Below are 23266 nucleotides of genomic sequence, written 5' to 3'. Positions count from 1 at the left end.
TTGATCATTTACAGTAAGTGTTCTTCTTGGTCTGTCTTCCCTCCCCTTCTGTGCCTTTGTAACTGAATGTGTCAATACTGACAAATAGATGATCATTCTATGGCTAACAAAGAAACCCTCCATTACAATTTTATCAATAAGTATACAGTATGTATAGGTCTTTATCGTCTGGGCAGTGTCTATTCTTTAGGACTACTGTATATGAACCTGATTCTTCAGCCATCATCTATCATGTAAAGCATCCTCAAGAGATAATATAAACAATTACATAACATTAAACAAATATTAAAAGAGAAAATGGCATGTTTGCCAACCCAAGTATAAAACTTCTCTCAAAAGTGACCCATTGAACTCAGTTGTTTTAAATCATAGACGTGTCAAAAGCAACTGTGGAAAATACAATACAAACAGAGAGTATTACAATCTCTCAAACTGTTCATTCATCTACCTGATTTTGTCAATGCTTATTCATTTTTCAGGAATTTTGTACTGCTCACAAAATCATTGTCAAGTGTGGGTGAACAGTTTCAGATCACTATGGAACATGCAGTAGTAAGAAACTGCATTTGGTTGCATTTCTAACTCAGGTATGTTTTTTTTTTTTTTTTTTTTTTCAACATATCATGAAAACAATCGTCTTTGTCTAGACAATTTCAAATATCACATTTGAAAGTGTGACATAATATGGAGGGGGTTTACAACAGCAGGTACTTTAAGACCGTCAATGTATGACCCATTTAGTGAAACTCGTAGGTATGTGCACAAAATACATTTTCGTCTAGTATAATGTGCCTATAAAACCTATCTGGGATGGTGATAAAATGTAGATGTGCTTCCTCTGTTAACATCTGTGACACACTTTCATACACCTGTATCTACTGAAAATAGTGAAGGTCTTATCTGGTATTATCTCCGCCATACAGAACAGGTTTAAACAAAGAACTAACCCAAGTGTGTTGTTGTCACAAAAACATCAGTGTGCAGGAGTCAGTGCAGAACTTTCTGTTTATTTTTTTCCAATTCAGTTCACTTGACAGACTTGAAGCCATTTGCAACAATTTTGTTTACTAGCACTCTTAAAATACTTAAAACCATGTCACCATACATGTTTAGAGTTCCTGTGTGCCTTCCAGTGAGGAAAAAAAAAGTCTATGAATAAAGTAAAACAGTCACAAAAACAGAATTTCTTCCCAGAGGGACAGCTGTAGAAATGCCCAAAGAACATGGATGGAATGTCTTTCACACATCTGGACAATGTACAGTCAACAATAAAAGATCACAGATGAAAAAAAAAAAAGAAAAAGAAAAAAGAAACCCTTTAAAAAAAATGTGTTAACTTTATAAAAACCCAAAAAAAATCCAACAGTTTATACTGGCCCAACATTCTGCATTTTTTCTTTGATACAATTCATTTATGTTCTAACTACATAAAAATTGACAGGAAGTTCTAGTGTTTATGGTAAAGAGAGATGTCTTGTTTCTTTTGAATATGCCATTTTATTCCTAAGGATTAGAACTGTCTTTAATTTTTTAGTCTAATCTGTAGGTAGCTTTCCTATAGTTTGGCGCCATCTTTAGCCTGTGTAGGGGAACTTCAGCAGGATGGCTTGTCCAGGTCCTAGAGTGATTTTGTCCAGGCTGATAGTGGACTCTTTAGTGGCATCTGATGTGGAGTTTGTGCCAGCAGACAGCTTCACCTCAGCTGTCTTTGGCAACTCTACTCCCTCTGCAGAGACAAAGATCACACCATTAAAAATGGACACAAGGATTAACTACAGTCAGTGTTACTGGATAAGACATATTACATCTTGACTAGATAATTGTGCTGAATGAGACTTGCCTGTAGGTGGTAGTGTCAAAGTGATTGTCTCAGGTCGTTCTCCCCAGTTGACAGCCGTTATATATCTGTCGCTCTGGTCCCACAGACGGAGGAAAGAAAGAGCAGAAGGGGAGGAATAGAGGGGGTAGTAGTCGCCATGGAGTAGAGAGCGCTCTTTGACTCGCAGGTCGCTGAGGGATTTGAACCACTTCTTTACAGCAATGCGTTCCTTCCGCTCAGTCTGTAAATGTGAGAATTGAGGACATTTTTTGAAAACACTGAAAAAGCCACCACTAGTGTGATTCAAGGACTCCTATTCCACACTGACATTCAAAGAAATCAACTCTTACCTCAGCAGCCTCATCAGCAGGTGCTACCTCAGTAGGTTCCTTCTCTATGTCCCAAACCATCTTAGGTTTTTCGTTCTAATAAGAAAACAAAAGGAGAAAGACAAAGGTTACATTCTGTAACAGCTTTAAGGTTGTTAAAACATTTGGACTGATCTGGTCTGTTTCAATGCTTACCAATCCTGCCTGAAGGCCAATCTCATCTCCATAGGTAAACACTGGGGTTCCAGGCATGGTAAACAGCAGGAGCTGGTAGAGACGGATCAGGGATGGAGTTTTTGCTAGTTTTGACAGCTGGTCCTGTTGCTCGGCACCTAGACCCCAGCCCAGACTTCTCTGCTGAGAGTGAAGGATGTCCATAGCCTTGATGCGGTCCACACCTGCAGGTATTCAAGTAAAATAATGACCTGCAATGCACCATTTTGCACCAACTGGTTGGTTTTCATACAAAAAAGACCCACAGAACTGTGCAGGAGGAGAGGAGATGTAATTATGATGAGGACAACAAAGGGTGATTAAATGTAAGTAAGGAGCACTTAAAAGGACATTTTAAAATTGCTAAATGTAATCTGTCCAAACCATCAGGAACTTTTGTTCAAAATAACAGAAACCAGACAGAAAAATGAGAATATAAACACTTTGAGCGCAATCAAGTATAGCCAGACAAACAGGACACTCAAACCTACTTGTGCTGCTGAGCAGGTCAGACAGGATGAGGTCTACACCTGAGATATTGAGGAGCTGAGACACCTCTGTAGCCGACAAACCTCCAACAACACCCATCAAGGCCCTGGGGGAAAGAGAATAGGGCCAGATTAGTCACATTACAGAGCAATGGAGAATTCAGATAATTCAGCATCTTGAGAGTTGTGTCATTTTTCAAATCCTCCACAAGGTGTCACTTTAACATGAGAGTGTAAAGCACTATTAGCCTGTGGATGCCTTTCTTGTTGATCTAACGCTTGCTGACCCCCACCCACAGACACCCCCCATAGCACTGGAATGCGTTTAATCTCCTAAAGAAACAAATCTGACATTAAATGTCAGCTGACATTTTACTTATGCTTTTAAACTGAGCTCTTTGTACCTCCACGTTTTCAGAGACATCATTCATATAATCAATCTAGTTCAGTCTTTGTTTAAAATTGATTTTTCTAAATCTGGAAGAAATATCTGAATGTATTAAAAAGTCTGCACTGCTTAATTTGCAAAACTCTCTACTTGTGGTGAATCAAAGGAAGACACAAAGCGGCAGGTGTAGTTACTTTTTCTTGGTGCCCTCAGTGCGGTTGCCCTGGACAACAGCTTGCAGTTTTGACCATTCAACAGAGGTGGAGACCTCATTTAAGTCAGGTACCTTGATGCCATCAACACCCAAATTCAGCCAGTACTCTGCTGCAGCCTAGAGGAGAACATGAGCACTTTAGCTACAGCAGAAGCAAGAGCAACTCAATGACACTGGTTCAGTGGATGGTGGATCACAGACCACAGCATGAGTTTCCTACCTTGACTTTGTCCACCACACCATCAGCATTAGCAGTGCTGAACCAGGGAGCACCTCCCGGGTAGTTTGGAGTCAGGTCAAGCACCACAGAAATGCCTAAGAAAAACAGGAAGCAAAAATTTGCTTACAACATCTGGGAACGAGCGATCCAAATCCCCACAAAACTAGCAAACACAAGGTACTACTCTGTTACTGGTGACTGTGATTGAGCCCAACATGTGTGACACATAATGATGGCCTGAGCTTTTAAACTCAAATAACTGAATTCAGTTGTATGATGACCTACCCTTCTTGTGGGCTTTTTCCAGCACAGCCACCAGCTGTTCCTTGTTACCGAAGACTGGGTCGATGGTTTCAAGATCTAGAGTTTGTGAGTTGTTAGTCTGGACAGTATGAAGAGGCCCAAGAACAAGGCCTTTCACCTTCAACTGGCTTATGTCGTCCAACTTCTTCTCAACACCTAGAGACAAACAGGGATTGAGGGGGGGATGTTGTGTCAGTGTGAATTTCACATTGGACAACAGAGAGCTGATGTGTAAAAGGCAAAGGGGTCAGAGGGTTAGGAAGAGAGGGCAGAAGGCTACAGGGTTTAAAAAAAAAAGTTAAGGGTGAATATGGCTGCTCTTTTGGCTGGTATTGACTCAAGGCAAGAGCATGTGAATGGCTCCCTACACACCCTCTGCTGGCCATGTGAAGTCTGAGTACAAGGAGGTCCTTTATGTGAAAACAGAGTCACATGTTGTTTTTGGAATTCTGCCTAAAGTTTTGTTGGAAACCTGAGTACTCCCAAGAAATTCACTTTAGTTAACTTTCTGTCCTTCCTGACTGCATCTTGAAAAAAACTTGTATGGTAAAAATCTAAATTGGAAAACAAGGCTTGTAACCTACTGGCTTTTAAATGTCATTTAATGAAAATAGAAAACCTGAAAGAGAATAGTTGTATCAGTTTTGGGATCGGAGATGTCTAGTCTAAAAGATTTAAAAAAAAAAAAAAAAATCTGCACACTACAAAAAAAAATTACTGGCTTGCTCAACCTTAACCTCAAATCTAAGTGGGAGAGATATGAAAGAAATGACTTGTGGGTTTTTTTATGTCCTTTAGACTTTGAGTCATTCAGCGTCAGCCTAGTCAGCAGTTTGGTATCTGGTCAGCGGAAATAGGCCAAGCAGAACTAAGGAGACCCAAGGCATTGTCAAAGGACTTATCCCATGTGAATTAGAGTGGGTTACCACATTAAGACCAAAGCCCTTTGTAAATAGTCTCTCAATCTTATTTTGGGAATAATGCTGACACCATGAGCAAAACAGAACATGCAAACAGCAGCAACAATGGGCACCAACCTCAATATAAAAAAGTGAGGCATAAAAAAAAAAACACTGTATATTTTTTATATGAAAAAATGCATATTTATTTGAAATACTCTACCTTCCATTCCATCAGAGAAAGCTGCAATGTCAGAGACCTGGTACAAGGGTCCTTCATTCCACCAGTTCATCTCAGGGATGGGTTTGCAGCGAGGGGCCTGGACTATGATTACAATGGCTCCAGCCAGCATGCCTACCCAGCCCAGCCAAAACAGGACAAGAAGCACCCAACGGGTTCGCACCCATCTACAGAAAAGGATGAGAGTTTGAGAGAAAAATGTAAAGACAGTCACTTATACTGTGCCACATCCCAGTACAAAACCATTATTTAGAAAGTATTTATAGCAACTGTTGCCCAGTGGCTCTTACCCTGGGGTACCAGCAACTTTCATCAACTCCTCTTTGGAAAGGCCGGTGAATGTAACCTCGTCCTCAGGGACCTTCAGCTTCACGCTGCCATTTTTCTCTCCGCCTGGTGCCTGGCCATCGCCTGTCATGGGCTGCTTCTCAGGGTCCAGTTCATTAAGCTCCACTTCCTTCATGTCAATCTCTGTGTCTTTGTTCATGGTTAAATCTGATTTCTTTAGAGATAGAGGTACAGAGGAATGGAAAACAGGAGAGACAAGGAAAAAAAAACAGATTGTCAAGTTAATTAACCAGGTCCCTTCTCTGGGGCTGAAAGGGTGTAGGCCCTGAACACTGGTGTTCAGCAAAAACACTGGAAAATAATACGTAACCAAACATATGACCGATAATGAGCGTGAAAAGGGGAACAAATACTCGACATGAGAGGGAGAGTCTTCCCATTTTCGGTCATTTGAATGTTTAGTCTCTTATATACAGTGCAAAACAAAAGTCAGACTCTTGAACTTACCTAGCTAATCACTAAAGCAGAAATGAAATGGTTGCTGCTAATTAAAACCTGCAGCAGTTCTGAACTTTAGCTAACGTTAGCTAACAGCCTCATCTATTCTCAGCTCGAAAAACTGACAGAGTTCATAAACAAACCTGGAAAATAAACGTTAGCTACTTACAATACACTTCGTATTTATAGTATATGTTCCTGTTACAAACACTCAACCATACAGACAACTCGTGAAAACGGTTGTTACTACTGGTAACGTGTTCAACAGTTGTCTGATGTAATAGCAGGTGTCAGTTACAGGAATAGCTGAATCGACGGAAACAATATAAATTTCACAATAAAACTAGAATAGGTGAAATTACCATTGCTATACTTTTTGCTGCAACTAAACCCCCCAAACAAACACAATAGTTGGCATGTTAATTATTTCTGTATTTGTTCTGTACTTTTTTCCGTACGGGGTTGTGTCTTTTTGTTTATTTATTGTAGTGGAGGACGTCCGCCGGCTGGTTTGTTCTGGTTCTTCAGAAGCGTTTAATCCTGTAAACTCCAATATAAAATCACTCGTTTGTCGAATAAGTCCCAGTAAAAAAAACAAACTTTCGAACGGTTTGAAATGTTTGTTATCGTGACCTTTATTTTTTACAGAGATCATGAAATCGAGCCACGTTCGCCATCTGCGGAGCCACGAGGCGCTGAAACAACCCCGTCCCCTCCTCTTCAACTCAGACTTCCAACAGTTTTGTGGAGGAAAACTCAATAAAGTAAATAAAACCTTACCTGTAAAAACAACGTATGGTTCGTCCACTTTTTAGTATTCTCTTCTAGTCGTCTATCCTTGAGTGTCTGCTAATCTTATTACAAAGGACGCTCGGTCCGTATTTGTAGCCCCAGTTTCTCCGCCTACCGGTGACTTAATACTCTCTCTCTCTCTCTCTCTCTCTCTCTCTCTCTCTCTCTCTCTCTCTCTCTCTCTCTCTCTCTCTGACCCCAAACAAACAGGCAAACATTAGACTACACCCCATACTCCAAACTAATGATGTTTTTAATACCACAAGTTCACTTTATTAAATTTGGACCAATTTTTGTCAAAATCTATTCAGTTCTATAACGCCACATGTTGATGTATCAGCAGGGCTGCTCAAACTGTCTAGTATACTCATGTTTACTTTAATAATATAATGTGGAATGTTATTATGCTACAAAATTCCCATGACAGAGCAGAACAGGTTAGGCTGAAAATACTTCTGTTACAACTGATAGCAGCAATTAACAAATTCAGTTTGGTTCTGCAAACTTTTCTTGAAGATAATGTAATCAGTTACATAAGCCATGTGCTGCTCCCACTGATAGATGGATTGATTGCATGCTATCTAGGCTCCTGGTGAGGCCTTTGGTCTTTTGATTAGTGGAGACTGCCACTCTGTTCTTCACTAATATTATTCAACCCCCACTTCCTAATCTGTTCACTTTGATATGATTGATGATGTCCACATTATAGTGCTAACCAATTCAAATTAAGGTAAAAAAAATTTGCCCCTGGCTGAATTGGATTTGTATGGCTTTTCAGTTCTTTCTATAGCTCAGCAAAATGGATGCATTGCATTTGCAAGTGATGGTGGTAATTGATGGAATTCAGACAGTGACTTGTTTCCTAAACTAGGCCCAGAGACAACTAAGTCCCTTTTAACTGCCATAATACACAAGTTTTTTTCCCCCTACTTTACAATGTCAGGTTGTTGTTGACCTTGCTGCTGTTTCATGCCTAAGTGCAAGATTCAAATAAATGTTGACCAAATTAATGTTGATGATCAATGATGAAGTAATATTGGATAATATTGTGTGGTCTAGACTAAATTAGAGAGAACATTTGTGAACCAGTGTCATACTGCCCCAGCATGCTCTCTGAAGCTGTTGTTGACCTTCATTGAGTTACAGTAACAGCAGAGTTCTAGGAAAGGTACCCATGATATCTAAATGTCACGTACATAAACTGCTGTGTATGTTTCGGGCCATATTTGTATAATTACACCATGTACTGCAGTTGATATTAGTTGTAGTTATTACAGTGAAGAGTGGGAAACTGAGAATGTTGTTGTTTATCTCAGTCAGGGACAGTACGCAATCTGAGAGCCAATTAAATGCTTGGATCTGTAAGTAGACCTGTGTGTTAATATGACCTCAAATAATCATATTCCAGAGTTCCATCTGTAGTAATGGGCTGTAGTACCAGTACACATTTACATAGCAATGATTGATTGGATTTTCTGGCTGACACAGTCACTAATGAATGAAAACAAACGCTTTTCAGGATTGATTTACAGCTGTATGATATGCACTACTAATTCATTTTTAATATTATCTACTGTCTTTTACCACTTTGTTGCTACTTCCTATTCTGTTTATCTCTGATATGTAAAGAAAAGTAAACACCATTACATAGCAACAGGTAACTTTAGGAACATGCTCTGCCTCTTTGCCCTGTTGAGACTCTACCTATATGCATGTGTTTTTGTTCAGCCTCTGTCCTGTTGCCCTGGAGGTGTTTTGGCTTTTGTCTTGTATGACACACTGCAGAAAACCTCCAGGCAGTGCAGACAGGTCATTATAAACACACTCAAAGGGACATCTGTGTGTGTGTTTTCTATATTTGGGTCTTGGCTTAGGCTGCTGTGTGTCTATTTGTGGACCTGTATTGTGCCAGGTTGTGGAAAGTAGCAACATGATTCTTCTGGCAGTGCTTCAGAAATTCAGAACTGGAAGCTTTGAAGACTTCGTCTGGTGACCATTTAAATATTGACAATAACAAAATATAGATCTGTCTTATAGTAGAGATGGTCCTGTCAATAAACCAACTCAACAGGTAATTTCACACTCATGAACATGCTATCTATATTTCTCTATTAGACAAACTCAAACACACACCATCTGGTTCTGTTTTTATCTCAGCCTGTTGATCATGTGAGTATTTGGCAGCATCAGGCTGTAACAGAGCTGCCGGCTGCCCTGAACACACTGTGCTGTTGATCCAGAAAGGCTGAGGGAAAATAGTGCAGTGATCCTCCCAACTTTGCTCTGCTTTCATAGATTCACAGGAACATTGGAGAGACACTGATGTCAAGATTTTGAGAGAAAAAAACAGGGGGAAAGGGCAGAGACAGAGGAGTGGTTAGAATCAGGAAACAAGAGTAAGGAGGAGTGGCCAAGAAAGGGGGAGGTCCAAAAATAAACAGGGGAGAGGGCAGACTAAAAGACAGGAGGGGGCAGGGATGTGTAAACATGTTTATGAGTTGAGGGTGAAGCAAAATTTGGAGCAAAACTTGTTATGGAACATGCCACAGGTATTAATGGAAACAGCACTACGCTAAAGAGAGACTGTTTGTGTCTTTTCCCATATGTTGTCTGAGTCCTGTTGAGTCTTGACACTTGTAAAAACCTGAACTTGCAGGATAAACTGACAGTCAAGCAGCATTCCAAACTTTATGTGACACAGATTCATGTGTTTTGATAAATCACTCCTCACACAAGACTTGTCCTATTGTGGGGCCTCTGTGCTTTGTTTATGCCTTTGGCAGAGGAGGGGATAGTATCAGTAAATCCATCTGCAAGCCTGCATTCACATACACACACACACAGAGAAAAAGGAGAGAGAGGAAAAGAGGGCAAAGTTGATAACTAGTTTTGTCTGTTTTCTCTGGGGCAGGATGGGAAACAGGCAGGGATTACTGTACATTACATTACATTGGTGGCTCAGGGTCACGACAGGTTACAGGGGATGTCAGGTATTATTACAAATGTTACTGATTCATTCTGTCAGTTGAATTTGGCCAAGTTCCTAGAAAGTATGTTCAAGCGACTTAGAACATAACTTTAGGTTGAGCTTAGAAAACACATTTTTTCTGAAGTACAGCTGGACACACTCTCACACACATGAATACACACACTGAGCCTCACTATAAATCCTCGTCTGATCCCTCTGAGAGAGTTTATTTTGCAAGACAGCGTGAGCTTGAAAAAAAAAAAAAAAAGCACAGCAGAGCAGATCTGGACCAGTTTAGACCAGTCTGGCTGAGGTCTTGTGCTTTCATCTCATTGTTTCACTGCAACGTGTGCTCACACAGTTGAGACTGAATCAGTGTAGTTCTGGGAAACACGGCTTTCATTTAATCTAAAAAAAGGCCTGTCGTTCCTGTGTCCACTGATTGATTTATCAAGCTTTTGAACAAGCATGAAATTATCTTCCTTTCAAATCTCTGGTCAACAAGAAATCTATGGGATACTATATTTACCCATGCGTCCTATAGGTACAGTATGAAAATATTTGCTCTGATGCACAGATATTCAGAAAACAATTTGTATAGAAAGTTGAGAGTGAAACTTCTCATAAGTTTATGCAACAGTCACACATTCAATAAAATACAGTGAACTTCATAGGGACTTTGTCATATTATGTAATGTTATTGCTTTATGTGCTGTTCTGCTGATATCATTGGTATACTGTGGGTGTACATTAACCCGTTGGGTTTTATGTAAGTATAGCAGCGATATCTGAAATCACACACACTGTGCTTTTTGTAAGTTTAAATAACCTTTCTCATTCGTGGTCCTGAATATATTTCCTTTGTTTCTTTTGTCTTTTTTTGTTCCCCTCTTTCTCTTTAGACGAGAATGTGTGGCCTCGTTTTCTCCCACAGACAAAGGGGAGACTGTTCGACGTGGAAGGCCTTCCTCTCTAACTCTTTACTGGAATGAATGAAGAGCTGATAGGGACAGAGCAAACACAATTAGTTCATCACATCAGTACACTCACCAAAGAAATACATCATATATATATATATATATGAATATAACATATTGAATCCAGAACTAAACCGTCTAACCGTCCTTTAGACTGACCCGCTCTATTGTTACTTCATTTTTTGCCTCCTCTTTTCACTCTCTGAACCTTGTTCCCTCCTCTGAGCCCCTTTCTCCCCTTCTGTTGCCACCTCTTTCTGCCATCAAGAAACAATGGCTGCAGGTTATGTAAGAATGCCCTTTTCTGTGAGAAGAATATCAAACAGTTGAATTCTCAGATGCAGCGCTCTCTCTCCCTTACACTTCAGAAAAGCAGAGTGGTGCAATGGAGGTGTGCTGGGCCCAGAGGTAGATGGATTGAAACCATCCTTTGCTGTGTTGTACATATCATCCTCTCACTGTCTCAGCAGATACATATTCACTATTCATTGATATATCCTCATTAAGCCATCTCATACCTCTGTGTATGAAAGTGTAGAGAGATGTCATGAACAGACTGATATTCTGAACACAACCTGTTTGACTGCCTTCTGGAACTGAGGTTGTCAGTTTTTTGTCAGTAAAGCCAAACCAAGCATACAACTTGTCTTAAATCAAATATTGACCTTATTTGCGTCCACATTTTCCCTTCAATTTAACAAGCATTTAGCAGAGAGGGGAGCAGCACCAGTGCAAATGAACACTGACCTTTGAGCTACAGCCTGTTGGATATGAACTCACACTCCACCTGCCTCCTGTTCAAGGCACTGAGAGGGGTTTCACTGCATGGTATAAAACCTTGACACCAGTTCTTCTGAATAATTTGGCTTTTCTAATGTCCCTATCAGTTTGTAAAAAGTAAGTAAAATAGAGTGAAGTAAAAATTAACATTGTAAAGTCTTTGACCTAAAAACAATCATTTTTCTGAGAGAAGCTGTGAAATGAATAAGAGGAAAGGATTGTTATACAATATGTATTTATGTATTTACAGTGTGAACTTCCTCAGCATTACAGTAATGTCTGTTGTTTTTCTCTTTGATGTATTGTCTCAAACAGGGAATGTCCGATACTTTTATGTGCTTTTCTTACTTTAACGTCTCTGACACAGAGACACAGATAGTTGTGTTAGATTACTTAGAAACAAACTCCATGCAAATTTGCAATTGTTATAAAGCTATCAGGCTATGTCAGAAAGCTATCATCAAACAAAATTCATAAAAATGCAGCTGGCCAAGTCATTTATTAGTCCTTTAGCGCCCCCTGAAGCATTCCAATGTTCTCTACATCTATAAATCACTATGGCAAAGGCAAAACCGCTGATTACAGATGTCATGACACATTTGCATGAGCCAAATTTCCTGATTTCCATTTTATTTGACCATACAGAATAAAGGAGGTTATAGAATCAGAATTGTTTGTCAATTATATTCTGGAGGTAATTGAGGATTATATGTAATTTCTGAACTGAAAATTGTAATTGAAATTGTGAAATATATATAAATATTATGAAACTTGTGTCATGATGTGACTTCATATTGCTATAAATTTTGGTTTCAACAGATTGCAAAGAGACTGTCCTAAATGTAACAGTATCTGAAGTGTTACAACACACCAACAGAATGACTGACCACATCCACCAGAGTGTTTATGTTGTTTCCATTAGTGTGTTTGATATTGCTGATTACAATATAGAACGCTCTCTTAAAGAGATTGGTCTTGGTGATATATCTCAGTCGAGAAAATAAAATAAACGGAAATGGGTCAGAAAATCTGAGAGTGAGGCGTCAGGTTGTGGTTAAAAATGGGTATGGCTTTGCATGTGCTCAGTAATTACTTGTATTGTCAGTTAAAGTTTTGTGAAAGTTTCAAGTTATGTGAAATACACCAAGAATTATTAAATTAAACTTCCCATACTGAGCTTGATTTTGCATACTTTGCTGCAAAATTCAAATTACGTTTACGTAATACGTTTTAGAAAAGGTAAAAAGTAACCACACTGAATATTATCACATCAGACTTCATACACGTAGAGTATACACAATATAAAATATTACTATTACTACAAATAATAACAATAAGGAGACAAATTCTTTCAAAATGGGAGAAAATCAAACAATTATGCTGAACTTGACGCTACTTAACGTAATCACGCATTCGCATACGTCATCAACCAGGAAGTGAGCAGAGAGGAGGGACAGAGGAATCACAACAGAGCTACTACAGCTTCTGACAGCTCTGCTTTGTGCCGCTGAAACACGCTGTTTTTCTGTTGTTATCAACAACTGACATGTCACGAAAACCCAAAGAGGAATATTATCGTTTCTTTACCGTTACCGACCCACGCACTCACGAGAAGGGATACACGGAGTACAAAGTGACAGCAAGGGTTGGTTTATACTGCTTATCTCTCTTTAGCTTCAACGTCAACAATAGAAAGTTATTTTGTTATTATGATGTTTTTATTTTTGGTTAGCCTCCATGTTAAGTGCGTCAAATATAAGTGTAGGTTGTACAATACTCAGTCTTACCAACCTAAAGTAAGTGACTTTATATTGTTATTCGTTTATAACACAGGGAAGTCACATCAGTACCAGTCATAAAAACACAAAGGCCCAGCAGCTAGCTCAGATACATACATACACAATGGGTCTTTTATGTGAGGCAGTGGTGCACAGTGAGCGCCCAAGTGAAACAGACAGAACTTGTGATTCGCTTCAGACGCTCCAACACCCCCATGACCACACTAATGCCCCGTGGTCTGGACAGGCATGCATACTAAATCAAACGCGATCAAATCTTTGTAACACAAACTCAAGCCTTCATCACCCTAACTTATATTCACACACAGACAACTGAACTACCCCAACACTTATATTTGAGCCACAACACATTGAGCTGCCATTCTTATTTCTCTGTCCAGTTCACCTATTTCAAAATATACAATCACCCATAATTTCAACAGATTGTCCTTTGCTGTGTGACATGAAGCTGGTCTGAGGCTTACTGCTCAACATGGAGTGAATGAAATCATCTTTGTAGTTTGTGTCCAAGCGTCACCCAGAAGATGTGAAGGAGGTGGTCGTGTGGAGGAGGTTCTCAGAGCTGAAGAAGCTCCACGGAGAGCTGGCCTACACACACAGGAACCTGTTCAGAAGACAGGAGGAGTTCCCACCTTTTCCCCGTGCACAGGTTTTTGGTAAGATGATGCAAAGATTGTGATGCACTGTGGATATACCTTATTCCAGCATGAGCAGCAGGTACTCGGGTCACTGACTGCAGCGGCTAGATGCAGTTATTCTGTTTAATGTTTTCAGTCATTTCTGATTTGGATACACTTGTTCCAGTTTGCCTGTTTTAAGCATTTTGTCATGATTCTTGTGACATTTCCTGTTGGCCTATGGTGTACATTTTCAGTGGTAAAGATGTACTGCTGCAAAGGCAGCAACACAAGTGAGTGATACTAATGGACAGTTGGTCACTATTTTCAGTTTTTAAGACAACATATCGCTGCTATTTTACTGGATGAGTTGAATAAAAATGACCAATAACCAATGAACAACATACTTGAAAGTAGCCACAAAATATATCCATTATTATATGGTGTATTTCTGTTTTAGGAAGGTTCGATGAGGCTGTGATTGAGGAGAGGAGGAAGGCAGCAGAAGCCATGCTTTTGTTTTCCACCACCATACCTGCACTCTACAACAGTCCACAACTCAAGGACTTCTTCAGAGTAAGATGCACTCACACGCACATACAGGAAGTGAAACTGAAATGGAGTAGCCACGGATATTTGCACACAGGAAACATGCTAACCCAAAAGTTGTCATGTTAATGGATTCCTTGCTTTTTCTCTTTCTGTCTTCTCTCCCATCCTCTCTTTCTGCCCCCCTTTTCTCAGGGTGGGGAAGTCACAAGACCTCTAGATCCAACTCCTCTGGCCTCTGCCGGAGCCCTGCCTCCCCCTCTCATTCCCCTTCCCAAACGGAGGGCCTCAGACTGTGAGCCTGCAGAAGAGGAGGAGGGGAGGGAGGCTCCCACCTTACCTCAGGACCTGGGCACCAACCTGGGCTTAGAAGAGGGTGAACCTGAGGTGGCAGCTGAGGCTTACAGTGAGATGGGAGGCTCTCCGAGAGAAGAAGAAAGAGAGGAGCTTAGCGATACAGAGCTGGATGACAGAGGTACACAGTGCGGAAAAAAATCTGTCACAATTAACCAAGGTCTGTTCCTTCCTTTTCTTTTGCTCTGTTTCATTCTTATCCTTGCTCTTACCTGTTGGTCCATGTTTCCACCTCTAGTGCCGTCTCCTGATCCATCCCCAGCCAGAAACCACCAATTGCGAGAGTCCCAGGAAGAGTTTGATTTACTCTTTGACTCTGTGGTAGAAGAACAAGTCCCATCCCCTAAGGAAGAGGGTCCACCTCCACTGTCTGATAATGACTTGGCTGTCTTTGATCCCTGCTATAAACAAGGTGAAAATAAATGTGAATGAATACATATAGAACAATACCACTGCTTTCCATTCTCTCAAATCTCTCTCTTAATCAAATTACAGCCTGCTTTTTTCAGTCTTTGGTAATTTTGTCTAAAAGTTTATGTCTTATGTTATTTTTTATTCAACTGTTCAAACAAGAGAATTTAGCAATTGGACCAAGTTAAATGTTGAAGTTGATCACTGAAGTTTCTACACCATTAAACCACCGTTGTATTTACACTTTAAAAGTTAAGCACTAGGGGTGTAACGATTCTGAAACTGAGACTGAAACCATGATACAAACGTTCACAATACTGTATTGTTTTGAACCACAGATCTGGAGAATGGTTACACCTCTATTAAGCACCAATCAGACCTATCAGACTCGCAGGCCTTTCTCCCCTGCTGCTTTTCATTCGACATTTTTCAGTGTAGTTGTTGGCAGAGTAAAGTTGACCCAGCCTACCCCAAGTGATGTCTGATGAGAGTGTGCTTTTTGTGTGGTAGCGTGGCCGAGCGGTCTAAGGCGCTGGATTAAGGCTCCAGTCTCTTCGGGGGCGTGGGTTCAAATCCCACCGCTGCCAGGATGTTCCTCTGCTTTACTATATTCTATTGTAAACTGTAGAAAAGGATGATGAAGCGCATGTGGTTTTAAGTTCATGTCATTTCCATGTTTCTCTTTGGTGCACGCCTCTTTAATTTCAATTTTCAGTGAAGAACTGAAATGTTTCTTAAAGAACAACAGAAGACAATACATGTGTTTTTGCAAGGTAGTGTGGCCGAGCGGTCTAAGGCGCTGGATTAAGGCTCCAGTCTCTTCGGGGGCGTGGGTTCGAATCCCACCGCTGCCAATAGCCTTTTTCTAGCATCATACATGATTCAACTTGAGATGATAAGCAGTTTAGATGACTATGAAGTTCATGTAAATCAGACTCCTCTGTCCAAATGTATTAGTAGTAATAGACAATTAGGCTTCTCCTCAATATTTTAACTGTGGAACTATATATCCAAAATCCTAGAAGATGATCTTACTGAAGACAGCCTTTTGAGGGAATTTTCATTGTCTTTATTTATTTACTTTTAAATAAGTCTCTCTTGTTCCTCTCTTTCAGATAGATCCGGTTCCTCCAGTGACCACTCAGAATTGTTCTCACTGCCACCAACCAGTCAAGATGGCGCGGACATGGGTTATCTGAACCAAGCAGCAACTGAGCTAACAGCTGCCATGGAGAGGGAGAAGGAAGGAGAATTTAGTTCTGCCATTCGTGGATACAGGACGGCGGTGGACATATTGATCACTGGAGTACAGGGTGAGAGAATGAATGATTGAGAAACATGGGTTGGTGAAAAAAGGGGAGAGAAAGAGAGAGGTGTTTAAGTAATACAGTAATGGATTACAAAACACTAATCAAAGAAACACATGCTAACAACAAGGAATAAGGTAAATTGAGTATTCAATAAAAATATGCTGTTTTGCACACCTAGAAAATTTTTGAAACAACACTGCAACACTTTCTGTGTTGTCTCTTTTTTTGCATGTGTCCAGCACACCCAACCAGTTTAATATGACATTTTACCTGAGTTCTCTCTGTCATGTCTTTTTCTGCCTGAATGATGAGCCAGCTTTGTTGCTATAGTGACAGACCATGCACTCGTCTATTCAACTACAAAAACTGCATTTGTTGTGACCATGCGTCATGTGCAAATGAAATGCATCAGTGCAAATTATATTGTGTATTTAAGTTTACAGCTGTAATACTCCGTTGACCATATTTACTCTGTACTGTGGCCACGCTACCACACTGATAAATGCATTGTACATTGCTGATACACACAAATGGCAAATGGACAGAGCACATGTGGCATGTCAGTATGTGACCTCATACTAAAATAAACATTGCTATTATGTTCTAGTATTTACTGTCCCACTTAAGCAAGGGTAAACTGTGTGTTCCTCACCGTAAATCTGTTGTGTCACTAATGGATGACTTATTAGGTTGGTCTGCTCTAATGTCTTCTCATTATATTCTGTGTATGGATAATGTGGCCAACTCCACTCGTTTTCTTTAGATTTTTGAAGATAAAAAAATGCTTAGTCAGTGATGAAGTGAACAGTCTTTGTGCAAAGAAAGCCAAAAAAAATAGTGTGAAACAAGACATTTCTGAAATTACCACAGGGCAGCATTGTTATGTGGTAGCGTGGCCGAGCGGTCTAAGGCGCTGGATTAAGGCTCCAGTCTCTTCGGGGGCGTGGGTTCGAATCCCACCGCTGCCAAAGATTTTATCCTCCCTTACAGTTGTTCAAATAATTACACTTGCTTCTGGAAAATATCTCACTTGAAATTTGATGCTGTGACTTGAACACATCAGCCAAATGGAAACTGACAATGAGGCTTTTGTTGTCACAGCAAGATCTAAAAAGTGCCATAACAGACAACTTAAATAGACATAGACAGAACAGTACTGTATGTGCAGATATCAAGACATAATGGTTCCTGTGTCATAGTAATATAAATATGTTTATCAGTAGTGCATTATTAACTATTTTTTTAACCTTTCAGTATACTATTGATCTACCCCTTCCTAGCTGTTAGACTAGACTTTGTTTTGTCACTTGGTAGTGTGGCCGAGTGGTCTAAGGCGCTGGATTTAGGCTCCAGTCTCTCTGGAGGCGTGGGTTCGAATCCCACCGCTGCCAATGAGGTTTTTCTCTGAAACTCAGACAAAGTGAAAGCTGAAGTGTTATCTGATCTTGACAAACACCTAACCTCGTTCTTCCTGTCATACATTTCTAAAAAGTATGAAAACTATTACTTTCCTTTGATTTCATCATTAAAATTCAAATTTACTCTATACAATAAGGAAAGGTTGTTTAATGACGATCCATTTTACATTCTTAATACTAATAGATTACGTAAAAAGTAAGAATAACAAAATAAAGTTGAGTGTTTCTAGTTGGAAGTATTTTCTTCACTTTTAACAAGAAAATGAATGAATTAGTCTCAGAGTGATAACATTAAGAGATGAGTTGTAAGTAACTATTACTTCTCTGTGAACTAAGTACATTATTGAAGGTGACACTTAAAGATATATTTGTCCAAGAAATAGAGCAAGTAGTTTATATGCACAGACCAGTGTCGGCACCTTCCAGTTTAATGGCTAAAAGAAAGTTGGTAATACCCAGATCTGAATGTGAATTAACTTCACAGACCATTATCATCTGCTACTCTGCTAATATGTAACAGTTCTTAAATGGTTACTTCGTGCTTCCCCAGTTTTTTTCCCCTAAGGGGTTAAAGTTGACCCACCCTCCCCCATGAGCTAACTGACAGTGATTCTTTTGCTGTCAAGTGGTAGCGTGGCCGAGCGGTCTAAGGCGCTGGATTAAGGCTCCAGTCTCTTCGGGGGCGTGGGTTCGAATCCCACCGCTGCCAGTGACCTTTTTTTTTCAGTTTGACATTTGTTTTCAAGTTAAAACTTGAAATAATAGAAGAATGAGCTAACAGTGTTTTGGAAGGCATGTTGTTTGGTGTCAAGACAGAGATTTAAGCTAGTAGGTTTACTGCTCCCATATCCTCTCTACCCTTCAACAGGAGCAACAACTAGCCACTAGCTATTACTAGACAATAATAATGAAATAATCATTGTTGTCTTCCGGTCTGTCTGTCTGTCTGTCCAGGAGATCCAGATCCAGTACGCAGGGAGTCTGTTATGAGAAGGACCGCCCAGTATCTGAAACACGCTGAGATGTTGGTCGACAGGCACGCCTCACCCACACACACTAACACATCTACACACACACATGCACAGGACCCATAGATGCACACAGATGTATTTATATACATACTGTTCCTACAAATGGAGACAGATCAAAGATGAAGCTCAGGGTTGTAATTGATATCATTCATTTGTACACTTACATGCACACATTCAGATACACACGCATAGATACACAAATGTACAGTCAGATATCGCATATAGACTCACTTACATATGGTGAGAAAGCATGTTCATTTGGACCACAACATTCACAAATACCAGCTAAGTCAGGTGCAAAACTACAGCACACGCAGACACACTCCTGAGGTACACACTACACTGACTACAGACTGTTTCTTTAGCTGCCTTTGTTTAGTGACAAATTTGTGATTTACAAAATCTAAATATCTGGAAACTGAAAGTAGCTGTAAACTTAATGGATTAATGGATAAATAATCATTTATTTCCCTCTATCTCCTTCTCATCTTTCTCTCTCGCTTGTTTGATTCTTGTCTTTCTTTTACAATGTTCTCTTGTTGAATACTGTAATGTATCTGAATATTAAGTAATTTGCATTTTGCACAAAATGTTTTGTTAATAAATATGATTTTAATTTAAGTCAATAACATATTATTTTTCTTGGCTGAAGAGCAGGAACATTTCTTTTTACACAAGGTAAGAACCTGCCAATCAGGTGTTTAGCAGTGCTGCTCAGCTGGTAAAATGATTGATTTAAAACTCTTCAGCAATGCCATACATATTTATTGTTTCTATTGTAGTCAGTAGTAATTTCCATCATCTCAGTAGCAGTAGCAGTAGCAAGGCAGTACCTCTGAGAGGCACTGTTGGTTACTAGATATATAATAACGATTACACCTTCTCTAGTGCAGAAACTCCTCTTCCTCTGTGTTAACACTTCCACTGAGCAATGTTGACTACAAAGCAGCAGTTAAGCTTAGTCACTACTAAAATAAGCTTTTAGACTGTTGAGGGAACCTGCACTGTGCATGAACTCTTCTGTCTTTAGCTACTGTAATCAAATGAAAAATGACTGCAATTAACTCTGTATTTCTTGTGTTAGATGTACTGTATGTACAAAACAACCTCCTCCACTGCTGATAAGTGGCCAGTGAAAGAGCTGATGTACTCAGCTCATAATCACTTTGTTTTCAAAATAACATCAAAAACATCTCTATCATGCTGCTGCTAACTTGTCATCACTGACAGTAGCTGTGTATGTTATTTATGTCCATCATCCATCTGCATGTATGGCAGTATATGCTTTTGCTACTTGTCTTCCCCCATTTTCCTGTCAAAAGGTTTGTTTCCTCTTTCCACAACTGACACTACCTGGTTAAAGAATAGTTACCAGATGCATTGGAGCAGTAATAGATAGCTGTTGATTCATAACATATCTGATGTGCTTATATGAAATCAGTATTCAAGGTTATAGATCATGTTGTGCTAATGATCACATATTTTGTCATATTAACTGTTAAGAATTATCAAACTGACTTCTATTTTAAGGTTAAAGTTTTAATGTTTTGGACTATCTAAATGAAAAAGGAGAGGGGTTGATCAAGAGAAAAATGAGGGGGAAATTGGATGCAAAAGAGAGGGAAAAGAGGAAAGGGATCAGTGCCATACAGCAGAATCCCTTCTCTGGAGAGGAGAGAGGGATGGAGGCAGGACTGGAAGGACAAACAGATGGAGAGGCGACAAAAAAGGGAGGCCGGCGAGAGGAAAAGGCTACCCTTTCTCTCACCAGATGAGAAAAAGAGGGGTTGCGGGGAGCGAGAGATAACAGAGGGGATGGAGGAGAGAGGAAAAAAGGAGGGATGTGATTAGAGGATAAGCAGAGATCATCCCTCCATTGTTGAAGGGATGGAAAAAACTGACCCTCCCTCTTCCTCTATTTTCATCCCCTCGTACGTCTTTTTTAACATGCTTTGTTTTGAGCATTGTGGGGAGCTTGAAGAGGATGGAGGGATGGTAGAGAGAACGAGAGATAACATTGCTCCATCCTGTTATATATCCCTCTTTTCCTCTCCTCTCTCCACCTCTCTACCTTTCTGTCCATCTCTCTTTCTAGTGCCGCACCTGTGAAATGCAGAGGATGTGAGATAGAGAGGAAGATAGAGAGACAAAGAGATGGAGGGAGGGAGAGAGGGATGAAACCAGAGGGGGGATAGAGCCTCACAACATTAGCATGCTGAGAGTGTCAGCACTCTCCTCTTTTTCTCTCCCTCCATCCCCATCCCTCTTTCCATCCCTCCCTCTGTCTCTTTCTCCTCACTGGTCACTGCAATTATACCATCAAAACACTCCAGCCTGAGAGCATAATAGCTTCCCCCTGTGTGTGTGCGTGTGTGTGTGTGTTATCATGAGAGATCAAAAGAAAGAGATGTGTGTGTGTATTTGTGCATAATTTAGTGCCATACATGGTGCATTACGTGTGCATGTATGACATGAAGGGCAGCTGTTGGTGTGAGTGTAGACACCAAAACTAGATTCACCGCATGTGTGGGTGCACATGAGTGTGTGTGTGTGTGTGTGTGTGTGTGTGTGTGTGTGTGTGTGTGTGTGTGTGTGTGTGTGTAAGTATCTTTTGAGTCCTACTGGCTAGAAAAACTGCTTCTCCAACCTCTGACCAAACACACTCTTAAACGCACGTTAAGAGACCCACTTTACATGTGTGTGTGTGTGTGTCTACTAGTGAGCTATTTACACACACATACACCCTCACACTCACTCACACACACACACACACACACTAATGGATGCACACAGGCATACAGTCATGGCTTTGAGACACAAACCGTTATGACCTACATGCCCAGTGGGTCATCATTAAGCTAAATAGCACACTCTGACACCTTCGGCTGTCCGTGCACACACACGCGCACAATCACTCTCGCGCTGTTTTTGTTTTTGTTCCTGCAACTTCCTCTGTCCCTCTCCCCTTCCGCCCTATGTCTCTTCCCTTTTTCTCTCATTGTCAAACCCACACACATGTACTCACTCACACACACACACAATCCCCCCTCTATGAGCTTGTTATCCCTCTCTGTCCGTTGGTTTCTCTCTGTCACCTTGCCCTCAGCTATTTGAGTATACTTCTGTCTCTCTCTCTCTCTCTCTCCCATCTCTCTCACTCACATAAACACACTCATTCTCTGTCTGTCTGTCTCACCCTCATGCTCTGGTCCAACCCGTTTCTCTCTCTCTGTCTGTTTCTGCCTGCCTTGACATATGTTGTCTGTCCCTCAGTGTCCGTTTCACTTTAGCTCAGAGGGAGGAAGTATTGTCAATGGCATTTTAAACACATCTCAATACACCTAATAAAATCAACACTTAGCATAATGTGGAAAATAGTACAGTTTAGTTGAATGTGTGTCAGTGTGCTAAGGAATCAAATGAAGAAAACTTAGCTCTTAACAAAAACTGTAATTCCACCATTTTTACACATTAAGTTTACACACCTCTAAGAGTACCACATAGCCTGTGGAAACAGTTGTATAATGTCTTTTGCGGCTCTGGTGTGGGCTTTCCAAAGATGAGAAAAATAGTGAAGGTTATCTCAGCTTAGGTGTGAGACTTTTTTTTTTTTTTTGAACAGAGCCTGCATTGCAAACTGGTAGTGTGGGGTTTGAAAGGCATTTAGGCAGGGAGGACAGTATTAGACAGTGGAGCTTACAGTTTGGAGCTTAATAATATACATTAAATGAAGAACAAAACAAAATGAGAAGATTACTATGTCTATATTTTTCGAAATGTAATTCAGATACTACACTTGTAACCCAAGATAGCTGCTAAATGTTCCACTATGCTCAAGAGCTAGTTGCTAACTTTGTCTGTCAGCTATTGTTGCTGGGCAGATAGTGAGTTATTAAAATGGAGCTTTGGAAACAAGAGTGCAGTTTTCAGACTGGAGAACCAAAACAATGAGCTAAAAGAGGATCAAATGCCCTGTAGAGCTGAGGGGACCCTACAGAGTTGGTAATAATTCTGTGGGTTCATCACTATTAGCACCCCCTTTCACATTATGCATAGTCATCTGAACCACTGATAATATGAAAATATTGATTAATACAGCTTTAACTAGGTCTTCATACCTCACATCCTCTCTCACTTAATAGTGTTGCTCTGACTTCTTTGTTGTTTCCTCTTTATTATTGCTGCCTGTGACTTTCTCCAGATTGTGCTCATCTTCTTTTTACTCAACTCTTCCTGTCTGCGTTGCTCACTCGTTCTGCTCCTTTTTACATTCCCTGCTTTTTCCTATCCTCCCTTTCCCCCTCCCGCTCTGTCCCTCTTTCTCCCCCATCACTCTCTCCATGTAAGTAAATCAATGAAC

General features: G+C 40.3%; 2 protein-coding genes and 5 non-coding genes across 7 annotated transcripts; 6 read left to right on the top strand and 1 right to left on the bottom strand.

Moving 5' to 3' along the window:
• Positions 1-987: 987 nt before the first annotated feature.
• Positions 988-6843, bottom strand: LOC108893206 (4F2 cell-surface antigen heavy chain). Its single transcript, XM_018691072.2, has 11 exons — positions 6681-6843; positions 5405-5616; positions 5097-5281; positions 3957-4130; positions 3672-3766; positions 3432-3568; positions 2853-2956; positions 2344-2546; positions 2170-2244; positions 1841-2060; positions 988-1726 (listed from the first exon to the last, which is right to left on the bottom strand). Exons 2-11 carry the CDS (start codon positions 5599-5601, stop codon positions 1575-1577), a joined length of 1542 nt encoding a protein of 513 aa, XP_018546588.1. The 5' UTR covers positions 5602-5616; positions 6681-6843; the 3' UTR covers positions 988-1574.
• A 6010-nt stretch (positions 6844-12853) lies between these two features.
• Positions 12854-19527, top strand: snx15 (sorting nexin 15). The gene is made up of 7 exons (XM_018691090.2): positions 12854-13062; positions 13716-13872; positions 14294-14409; positions 14578-14857; positions 14975-15148; positions 16263-16460; positions 18830-19527. Exons 1-7 carry the CDS (start codon positions 12964-12966, stop codon positions 18967-18969), a joined length of 1164 nt encoding a protein of 387 aa, XP_018546606.1. The 5' UTR covers positions 12854-12963; the 3' UTR covers positions 18970-19527.
• On the top strand, positions 15653-15734 carry trnal-aag (transfer RNA leucine (anticodon AAG)). The gene has a single exon. It is a non-coding gene; the product is annotated as a tRNA-Leu (tRNA).
• Positions 15920-16001, top strand: trnal-aag (transfer RNA leucine (anticodon AAG)). The gene has a single exon. It is a non-coding gene; the product is annotated as a tRNA-Leu (tRNA).
• trnal-aag (transfer RNA leucine (anticodon AAG)) lies at positions 17344-17425 on the top strand. Its single transcript has one exon. It is a non-coding gene; the product is annotated as a tRNA-Leu (tRNA).
• Positions 17767-17848, top strand: trnal-uag (transfer RNA leucine (anticodon UAG)). Its single transcript has one exon. It is a non-coding gene; the product is annotated as a tRNA-Leu (tRNA).
• Positions 18503-18584, top strand: trnal-aag (transfer RNA leucine (anticodon AAG)). Its single transcript has one exon. It is a non-coding gene; the product is annotated as a tRNA-Leu (tRNA).
• Positions 19528-23266: the final 3739 nt, after the last annotated feature.

Source organism: Lates calcarifer, linkage group LG15 (assembly GCF_001640805.2).
Source record: "Lates calcarifer isolate ASB-BC8 linkage group LG15, TLL_Latcal_v3, whole genome shotgun sequence".
In the NCBI taxonomy this organism is placed as follows: domain Eukaryota; kingdom Metazoa; phylum Chordata; class Actinopteri; family Centropomidae; genus Lates; species Lates calcarifer.
This window is presented reverse-complemented; position numbering and strand designations above follow the sequence as displayed.

Coding starts and splice junctions, on each gene's coding strand:
- LOC108893206 (XM_018691072.2), bottom strand. CDS start 5,601: ATGAACAAAGACACAGAGATTGACATGAAGGAAGTGGAGCTTAATGAA. Junction 5,282..5,404: donor AAAGTTGCTGGTACCCCAGG/GTAAGAGCCACT, acceptor CCTTTTCTGTAG/ATGGGTGCGAACCCGTTGGG. Junction 3,767..3,956: donor GGAAAAAGCCCACAAGAAGG/GTAGGTCATCAT, acceptor TGTTTTTCTTAG/GCATTTCTGTGGTGCTTGAC.
- snx15 (XM_018691090.2), top strand. CDS start 12,964: ATGTCACGAAAACCCAAAGAGGAATATTATCGTTTCTTTACCGTTACC. Junction 14,858..14,974: donor TACAGAGCTGGATGACAGAG/GTACACAGTGCG, acceptor TTCCACCTCTAG/TGCCGTCTCCTGATCCATCC. Junction 15,149..16,262: donor TGATCCCTGCTATAAACAAG/GTGAAAATAAAT, acceptor CCTCTCTTTCAG/ATAGATCCGGTTCCTCCAGT.